Source organism: Nematolebias whitei, chromosome 2 (genome assembly GCF_014905685.2).
Source record: "Nematolebias whitei isolate Nwh7 chromosome 2, NemWhi1, whole genome shotgun sequence".
NCBI lineage: Eukaryota > Metazoa > Chordata > Actinopteri > Cyprinodontiformes > Rivulidae > Nematolebias > Nematolebias whitei.
This window is the reverse complement of record NC_056499.1, coordinates 10149720-10160395: the sequence shown is the minus strand read 5'-3', so window position 1 is coordinate 10160395 and position 10676 is coordinate 10149720. Positions and strand designations below refer to the sequence as shown.

General features: G+C 38.6%; 1 protein-coding gene across 2 annotated transcripts in view; it reads right to left on the bottom strand.

Annotated features, from left to right (window-relative positions):
- Nucleotides 1-7915: 7915 nt before the first annotated feature.
- Nucleotides 7916-10676, bottom strand: part of pcdh17 (protocadherin 17) — an 84453-nt gene continuing 81692 nt past the window's right edge. For both annotated transcript variants that reach the window (XM_037690150.1, XM_037690143.1), the window contains exon 5: nt 7916-8983. In XM_037690150.1, coding sequence (XP_037546078.1) covers nt 8286-8983 — 698 coding nt within the window. In that variant the 3' untranslated portion in view covers nt 7916-8285. The remainder of the gene's footprint in view (nt 8984-10676) is intronic.

Here is a 10676-nt window from a genome sequence, read left to right as displayed (position 1 = left end):
TATTTTACATTAAAGCCCATATGCACTTACAGGTTTAAGGGGATTATGTATAATCGCCAAGTGTTTGGAGACATTGTTCTGAGAAATTAACTTTAATCATTTTATAGCAGAATAACGTGTAAAGTCACAAAATGAAACAAGTGAATGTTCTTCTAACTAAGCAGAGATGATAAAATCGTTCCCATTTGACTCGCATCGCAACAATGTATCATTACTTTCCATTATGTCCCATTTTGTTCCACTAAAAATGTAATTAAAAACTCATTTTAAAGCACCAGCCAATGCTAAAAAGTCTGCATAAGATTCCTCTAGAGAGCAACATTTTCTGGAAGTTCACACTTTCATTGCATTCATATGCTGAGCATCCACGGTACTATCTAATAGGCAGAAATGAAGTAATAAATAAAGTCAGATTTGACTGAGCAAATGAGGAGCATATTGTTTATCACTTAACGACTTGAACACTCAAAGCTACGTGTTGAAGAGGCTTCAAATTGGCCTCTAAAAGCAAATCTAGCTACAGGTTAGAATGTAAAACCTTATCTGAAAAGCATTAGTGCACATAATTTCAAATGCCAATATATTTGTCCCTGAGCAATCAGACGGAAAGAAAAAACAAAACAAGAATGAGCAGTAATCTTTTATGTGGCAAAAATTATCAACTAATGTGATGAATTCACAATCAGCTGCCCAAAGCATTGTTTGTGTGTGTGTGCGTGTGTGTGCGCATGTGTGTATGCACGCCCTGTTGGAGGTGTTTGCAAATGTACGTTTAATTGCAACAGAAAACAACCGCTGTTCTGTTTCACAAACTTTGTATGTCCATTTAGTAGATCATTTACAGAACAAAAGTAGAACCCCATTTCTGAAAAAAATGAGTCATAGAGACAAAAGAGTGCATTGATTTGCTAATCTTTAAACCCATTTCATATTTATAAAGGAAAATATTAAAGATATAAAACTGAAACTATATAAATTTACTTTTATTTAGATTTTTGACAAAGTAATTTTGAATATTATGGCAGCAACTCATTAAAAAAATTGCGACAGAAACAACAGAAGACAGTAAGCGTAAGCGGGTAAGTGGCACCAATAAGAAACAGCTGAAGGGGCATTTTGCAACAAATCATGTTAATTGGCATCAAACCAGTAAGTGGACTGGATTTAAAAAGTGAATTATAAAGAAGCTGATTTGCACAAAAGTAAAAATGGGCAGAGGTTCACCAGTTCGCACGTCTTAAACAGCAGAATAATTTCAGAATCGTGCTCTCCAAACTGGAAAATTGGGAAAACTTTGAATTCCATCATCTACAGTTCATATGAAAAGGTTTAAAAAATGTACTGAAATATCTGAGCTCAAAGGAAAAGGCTGAACGTCTTTATTGGATAGCTGTGATCTTTGGGTCCCTGCATTAAAAACAGTTCTGGTTTTGTTCTGGACATCATCACATCATGGGCTCAGGAACCCGTCCACAAATCATTGTCTTTAAACAAGTTTGTCTGCAATCTGGAAATGTTGCTGTTTCTCTTTGAAAATGGACTGAGACGAAGAGGAAAACTGTTTAGTGGTTGTATAATCACAATATGAACAATTTAATTTTTTTTTTTTTTATTACAGATGCAATGTCCTATGTATTTACATAGAGAGTAGAGTCTCCCACTCTGGCTTCATGACACTGGATGCCTGTTCATTTTAGAGTTCATTTTAAGATTTTGTTATTTGTTTTTAAAAGTTTAAATGGTCTTGCTCCATCCTCTGAGCTGCTTCACCCTTATTCTCCTGCTCAGTGCCTCAGATCAGCTGATCAGCTGCTCCTGGAAGTGCCGAGGCCCAAACGGAGGCTCAGACGGGACAGAGCTTTTTCTGTTGCTGCTCCAAGACTGTGGAACGATCTCCCTCTTCCCGTCAGACGACCCCTTCACTGTCCATTTGTTAAACTCTTTTAAAAACACATTTTTATTCCCTGGCTTTTAGCACTGACTGGATTTGGTATGCACTGTTTATATTGATCTACAGCACTTTGTTGAAGCTGTGGTTATTTTAAGGGGGTTATAAACAAAGTATTATTATTATTATTATTATTATTATCAGTGCACAGTTCAAAAGCCTGCCTCTCTGACGCTATGGAGGTGCATTAATCCCTCTGGCATTGGCAGCTTACACATGTAGTGTAGTATATCTCTACACACATCGAGAAAGGCTCCATCAATTCAAAAAGGTATAGACAAGTTTAAAACAACATGTGTCCATCTTGCAAAATGTCCAGCAAAGACACCGCAGGTCGGTTGGACAGCTAGAATCCGAAATCAGAAAAGAACGGTACATTTTCCTTCACAACCCCAGCAGCTGGTCTCATCAGCTTCTAAATCTTTACAAACGGTTGTTAAAAGAAGAGGGGATTCTTCATAGTGCTGAACTCTGTCTCAGCTTTTCAAGATATGTTGCTGCCATAACATTTAACATGATCCCATTCTTCTTAAAAATATTTATTGATCGCATTGTATTAACATTAGATGTTCATTATGTTCCAGCGTGATCGATATGGGTTAATTAGATCTGCAAATCATTGCAGCGTTTTATTTACATTGTACACAAGATCCCTGCTTCTTCAAGAGTTGGAGTTGTCGAACTGAGCGTGCAAAGTCAACTCCTGAGAGATGCTAATTTAAATCAGAACCGCGATCAGGCGTTCCTCAGACAACTTGTTCAAGAACACGAGCAAACATCACCAGTTATTTCCTTTGTATTTAATCTTTTGATTTTATTCATTTTTTTGTTTGTTTTGTTTTCTTTTCAGATAGATCACAATAAACACAGCTTTTAGACAATAGCAGTTGAAATAATCCATACAAAAAAAAAAAGAAGGTTCTGGTCTTTTCACCAGCTGCCCATGGTGGGGGAGAGCCCGATGCTGTCAGTGTGGGCCCAGGGGTGGATTCGGGGGGCAGGGAGACAACACTGACATCACTGGGTGCTTGTTTTAACCAACAAAAAAAACAAAACAAACCAAACAACAAAAAATGCATACTGTCCATATACATGTGTGGATTTGTGAAGCAGTGACTGAGAGTGTGAGAGAGACCAGAGGTGGTTAGCCACATTCAACAAGGCCCTTTGCTAATCACTTGGTAAAGCCAACAAGTCTCAAGTGGGCAAAAAATATCACACTCCAGGCTTGACTAATGCACTGCCAACAGTGTATCATGCCAGTGTGTAATTAGACAATAATGAGAGACCTCACATTATGCTCAATCTCAACTTCTGAGGCCAAACTATGTGTTGGCCGAACTGTAGCCTCTGCTCTAATAAACAGCAAACAGCCTAAGAGAAAAGGGCCATGGCTTCAGAGAATCCCTCCCATTGCCCGGGTCCAGCTCGTTTCCTTACCCTCGGTTTGTGAGCGTGCAGACGGTGGCCGGACCAAGGGAGCACCATTAGAGGGGACAGTGCTTTAAATTGTGACAGTGACAGTTTGTGGCAGCCAAGATCTGCGGGAAAACAATGAATCCTGGAATGACCTCTGCACTCTGCTGGAAGTAATGACCCAAACAAGAGACCAAAGCAGTTGAGGTGTAATTAAATTCATAAGTAACAGATTGAGAAGAAAAAAAATACATGTTTTAGTCAAATAATGAAAGGATGAAGAGAAATGAAGCCATTGTGCACACACAGAACAGAGAGTGCCTGTTTCAGCATGAAGACTGAGAAAATGAGATAAAAAAAAAATGAATAACCTGTGAAGACAAATATGAAAGAGTCCCATTCGTCTTGGTGATGTTTTGCCCTCTCTTTCAGCCTTTATTTTATTTTTGGAGGTTTTGAATTTACATGAAAGGCAGTGCGTTGCTTAAATGCATTTGTGTTTTTTCTGAGTGCAACAGCATTTTTGTCAGGATGAAAGCTGCAGAGAGCACTTTGTGCAGCATATTTCACCCGTTTGTGCCGTTTGTGTGATGCGAATGTGAAACCTTGCTTGAATCGTTCAGATATTTGAGATAAAACAAAGCAAAAAAATAAAAAATCTAATTTAAAATAGAAGCACAAATATTTTCCTTCTCCGTCAAAGCCTCTAAGCTCTGACTAAAAACAGCCTCTGCATTCTCCCAGAAAAAAAAAAAAAAGAGTGTGAGGGTAAATCTAAACCAAATACTTTCCAGATGAAAGAGAGGAGAGAAGGCAGCGGTTACTTTGCACCTTCGATGAGAGAAAGCAAAGTGCTGAAGTGGAGTCGTAAGCAAACGAACGGCAAAATGCAAAAAGAAGTTAAAAGTATAGAAGGAAAATGTGATGAAACGTACACATGAACAAGACAAACAGAAGTAAATACAGACATGCTTGATGATGATATGGCTACAAAAATGAGTTATCTTTGCAGTTTAAATTCTACTTCAGCTTGTTGAAGAGCCACATGAACGCACGTCACTGTTCCCTCTCATGGCTGCAGGTTCAGATAAACACCACATTCAAAAAGACAGGACTTTGTGTAAAATGTAAAACAATCAAAAAAAAAAAAAAAAAAAAAAAACAGAATGAAATGATTTGCAAATCTCAAACACATATTTTATTCACAATAGAGTAAACAAACTAAACGCTGAGAATAAAATACTGTAATTTTTTAGTGGACTAAAGTTATTTTTCAATTTTACGGCAACACATTTCAAAGATGACTAGGGTCATAATTTCCTTAGTTTAACCCTTTAAACTAGGGGTGTCAAACCCACTTACAAAAGGGAGCCAAAATTAAAAACTTTTTTTTCAAACTAAGGGCCAATTTTAGAATCTACATTAACTTAAGTTAAATACCAAACATCTTTTCTTGGTTGTAGGCTCCTCAAGAAGAGTTTGATTGGTCTCGTTTGACGTTCTCTGTTGCACCTTTGACATCATAATCAAAGATTACTGAAATAAATTAAAGTGATACAAGCATTTTACATTTAAAATAACATCTTGGGGGCCTGATAAGATGTCAGCGAGGGCCACAGTTGGCCCCCGGGCCTTGAGTTTGACACATATGCTTTAAACAGTCGGAAAATGTCAAGAAACAGGAGACTGGTGGAGCTTTAGGAGGGTCATGCTTCCATTCTTGTTGGATGTATTCCAGCTGTTCAACAGTTCTGGATCTTCTTTGCTAGCATATGATGTTCTAAAACCTGTATTTACTTGGTGCCTTTCCAGATGTGTAAGTTTCTGATTACAAAGGCATTAATGCACCCACATACCAACAGAGAAGCAGGCTTTTAAACCATGCACTGCCCTTGCTTTTTATTATTGGGGATGTGACATTTGTGGTTTTAAAAAAAACAGATCTTAATTTGTCTGACTAGAGAGAAGTTTAGCACTTTGTCTCATCCATTTTAAAGGAGCTTTGGCTCTGAAAGAACAAGGAGTTTCTGGATGGTGTTCACATGTGGCTTCTTCTTTGCATGATGGAGCTTTAAGCAGCATTTGTGGATAGCACTACACATTGTGGTGGTACATTATTGCAAAATTGTTCCACTGGTTTTAGATGCAATTTTCCCAAACTGGTGAAACTCTGCCAGTCTTCACATCTGTGAGTTTCTCTAAAATGATTATTTTTATCCAGTCCTGTTAAAAAACATTTAACCTAGTTTGTTGCAAAATGCTCCTCTAGCTCATTATCTGTTACCTGCTTTTATAGTGTTTTCTTGTGCTAGTCTGAACTTTTTTTTTTTTTGAGATTTGTGACGTTTCTGAGATGCAATGCTGCCATAAAATAAAAAAAATTACACTTTATCCCCCCAGAATATATTTGTTTAAACATCGGGTGTGTATATTCTGTTCCACTAATGGGATGATGAGATTTGCAAGTCATAGCATGTTTTTTTTTTTTTTTTTACATTTCACACGTCCCAGCTTTTTTCGAAATGGGGTTGTACATTTGGTGATTGTGGTCACTTTTTCCAAAACACATCAAACAGCCAACTGTTGTGCGTTTTTTTGTATTATTATCTTTTTTTTTTCCACCACGAGGAATTGTTAGAAAAAGCACCCTTGCTATCATTTCAAAGAGAGGCTAAAATGTGCAAGAATTTTCAAAAATAAATGTTTTCTTAATAAAGTCTGAATGCAAAGACACCTGGTTTTTGAAACCATGTGCCTGACCAGCTAAGACATTACACCTAAAGCAACTTCAAACAGAATTCCAGATGTCAAGTTTTGCTGCAACGGATGGAAATTGAAAACTGAGGAGCACAGACAAAAACAACACGGACTGCTGCAAAAGAGCCTCTCTCGGTCCTTTGTAGAAAATGCACATTCTGGTGGACCAGGGCTTTAGAAGCAGTCACAAAGCTCCACAGATACAACAAGCTCTCTGCAGAGACGTAAGGCAGTTTCATGATCACCAAGGAAACCACTCCACTTTCCATATGGCAGGTTTCTATTCTTTTATGTTATATATTTTTTCTTCTTTTTTTTTTGGAAAGAAAGTAGAAACATAGTGAACAGAAAATATGCAGACTAGTTATAGTTAAAGAAAATAGCTGCCTTATAAAAATTTGCTCAGTAAAAATAGTCAAACTGTTTTTCCTTGTGGTTGTTGCTTTTTGTTGTTGGTTTTGATTTCTGTTATATTAGATCAGCTGGCTTATTTAAGCTTTAAACAGTTATCGTATTTGATCCAGCTGGATCTCAGGGTAAAAAGAGGCGACATCTTGAAAAGCACTGAAGCCAGCCTGCAAAGATGCAGAACAGAGATGAGAGGAAAAAAACAAAAAACAAACAAAAAAAAAACACCCAAGATAAACCCAAACTAAAGCAAACTCACAGAGTTCGACAGCTACTAAGGCAACTTTTGCCGAATACAATATAAGCCCATGTATATTGCAACACAACAATATATTAATTTAATAAAATACACAATATAGCTTTTGTACACATAACAATTTGGCTCAAATGCACAGAAATTGCAGAAAAATCAATAAAAAATATGTCAGTTTTTGATGTAAACACATCTAAATTGGATACATATACACACATAATGATATTATGTATAGTGATAATGTGAAGGGACATTTTCTTGTTTATTCATAGTTTTGGATTTTTGTCTTTAGAACAATGGCAGTGTCCTTTCCAGTTCTTTACTATTATTATCCCGCAGCTGATGTTAACTACAGGCCATTCTGGTAAAATGCCGCATTTCCTACTTCTTCATTTTTTTTCTCTTATAAAATGTATAAATATCTGTTGATATTTGGGCACTATACATGGATTCATGATTCATACATACAGTCATCTATATCAATCATATAGATATTATCTTTTCACAGTTGAGGAAAAATGTCCCTTTTTATACAACGTTTGATTGCCTGAAGGCATAGTCACACACATGATAATTCACTGTACACGAGGGACTAAAAGCTGATGATGTACATGGAGAAGACAATTCCACAGATGGGTAATTGTGTGTCAGCATTCTTGTGTTGACGTGTGTTTGTGTAGCGTCAGTGCATGTATATGTATGAGCAACGTATAGTGCACATGTGTAACGCCGGTGTGTGCAGCTACACTGCTCAGCAACATGAACATTTAAATAGAGGTGTGAGACAGACACAGCTTACACATGTAGTTACATATGACAGGTGGAACATGGGTACACTGGTAATAATTCTCCTTCTGAAGAGGACTGAACAGGTCCATAACAACACACGCCCTGATAAACTCCCCACTGGGACAGGTCTGGTTCATCGCACACTACACCTATAGTATATTGAGTTAAAAAAAGGATAAGGTTTATTGTGTATGTCGGCGTTTTGCTGTCCTGAACAGATTAGCCTTTGTTTCTCTTTTTCCACATCGATTGTCATGTCTGACCATAAATAGTCCTTTTTTCGTTCACTTTCGATGTCCAAAACACAAAACAGAAATTCACCTACACACACGAGGATATGTAGGATTTCACGAGAGACCATGAACAACACACATATGAGCTGGTGGGCACTTAGATAAGAGCTTGCGAGGTGCCAGAGGCAGAGACCCCTGCAGTTTGCTTAATAAAAAGTCTATAAATTCAGAAAAAGTCACAAGTCAGTTCCTTTATGTTGGTAGTTGATCCAGCACCAAAGCTGGTACTGCATGACTGACATATTAAACGTTTGTCCAGTGTTGGTACTCTTCTACAACAAATACAGTGAAAACAGCCCCTATAATAGAAGCAAGTTAACATTTAAAACTTGTTTTGGTGACAGTTTTGGCATGAGAGTTCCCAGAAAATCCAAAAAAAAAACACTGCTCTCTTTATTTCCTCCTGATTAGGTCACTCGTGTCACTTTCTGAGCACACCAGTGGTCTCACTTTCTCTGCAATCCTGCAATAGTTTGTCGATGTCCCTCACCACCTGGTCAGCGTCCATTGCGTCGCGGCTTGAATCAGGCTCCACCTGCTCCAGAACACGCTCCATTTCACCTGCTGCCTCTTGACTGATCCTGGACCGGGCCTCTGCGAGCACCTTGGCCACTGGGTCTGAGGGAGGCAAAGGTGGGTAGACCCCTTGGTCTCTGCTTTGTTTGGTAGGTGACAGATACTGACCATCGGGAGGCCCGTAGTGGCCGGAGCAGCTGGCTAGAGGAGGTTTGCCTTCAGCCCCGTCTGCCGGACCTTTGACCGAAGAGCAGGGAGGGATTGTGGAGCAGCCCTTGGTAGGACTGGTCGAGGCTGAGGGCACCTCCTGGAGCAGTGGACTGAGGGCACGTTTTGCTTTCAAGTAGGGCTTGACATTGGCAACCAGGATAGTGTGATCACGCCTCTCTTTGCCAAAAGTACAGAATGTTTTCTTGCCATTGGGATTGACGGTCTCGTAAGTCTCTGTCTCAGGTACCGTCTCCATCCCGGCCGGAACAAACATATTGTTGCGGTAGTCTATGCCCTCCGCCTGATTTCCACCAGCAGGGAACTGAGGCATCCAGCAGCGGTCAGAATGGCCCAGTACTCTGCACTCCTCTGTACAATTCACACAATCCTCATCTGCAGACAGAAACAAAAGGGAAAGGATGGATGGAGGGGAAAGTCATATTAATAACAGTGGTGTACCTAAAACAGAGTAAAACCACAGAGTGAGAAGACAATTAATCTTGGCTATTGAAACACTGAAGTGAACTGGAGACAGAGCTTGAGTTATAGAAGTAGTGTAAAACCAAAATAACTTTTAAAATAGGGAAAAAGAAGCAAAGGAAGCCCCATTCTTAGCACACCTAAAACACGTGCACACATGCACTCAAGCACACAGCCTTGCAAGGGGGACTGAGGGACACCTGCTTGCATTTTCCAAAGCTCTGATCAAGGGGATGGCAGAGCATACAGAAAGATGGGATGGGAGTGGGAAAAAACAACAACGGTTGAGGTTTGGCAAAGGCATAGTGCCGTTATCATAAATTCATGTCAGTGGGCTTTGAAGCCCTCCCTAGATAGAGAGGCTGTGCCAAATGGCTTGTGCTTCTTCCCAGTGTGTTTGTGCCTGTTTATTTGTGCGTGCCTTGTTGTTGCCTCGAGTGTGCATACGTGTGTATAAAAGTGTGTGTTCTCTTCTTTCATCTCTATTCAGAAGGATGCACACTCTGGCTGATTATGGGAGTGCTCACGCCTGTGTCAAACAGATCCAGAACTTGCCTAAAAGAAAAAAAAAGATAAAATAGAAAAGAAAAGCTTTTTTTTTTACTTCTCTCTGGAAGTGAGGTGAAAAATTGTGGGTCAAAATTAAAAAAAAAGCATCTGTTGTCTGCTGGATACAAAAGAGACAAACTTCTTACAAACACTATGAAATTACTGAATTAGGTTCCTATTTATCATCTCCTTCCACACGTCAAACAGCAAAACATGCCCAAACTATCAGATTGAAGTGTTTTTGAAAACATTGTTTTATCTCTTATGACGTTCCAAGACTCAAACCAAGGTGTCTGCAAATGGCAGACTACAGTCTGGATCTGGACCCAGATTGGTTATTGAATTTATTTGTCAGGTCTCTTGTCAATGAGTCCCCGAGGCTCAATGGGACTAACCTGTATAAATAAAGGTTGACTGAATGAATTTGACTGTTTTTCTCATATTTACATTAATGCAGTTTTAGCCTCAAATCTTTTGAAGACATGACTGAAACCTTGTCCCTTCTGTCTGTGTCTGGTTCTCTTTGCAGAGAAGTTGGCCCACGAAGAGTTAAGAGGCTGAGAAAACAATTCCAGAGTGAGGAAAATTAAGAAGTTTGCTAAAAGATGAGTTTTTAAAATCCATACTGGACAGATTCCTGTACATTCATTCTTCTTGTGGAACATTTAAAGTCTATTTGTTTGATTTGATTTTTAAAGTTTTGAATACTACAACACAAAATTCAGACGTACTAAAACCTGAACTTAAGAGCAAACAAAGCCAGTTTGACAGGTCTGCCATAGTCCTGATAGTCACTGACACTGACGGTCCACCAACTCAACTGGAAAACCACTTTTACTACATTTACAGTAAATATTTAAAAAAAATCTTAACTTAGGGTGTCTTTAAAAAGTACATAAAATGACGTCATTTCTGTTTTCTACCTTAAAGTAAAACAAAATTACCAGATTTTTTTTTTTTTTTTTTGAAAAAGACAAAATCCATTCCGTGCTTTTACAAAAAACATACAAAATGATTTATTCCTTGTCCAATTTCACATGTACACTAACTAAACTCC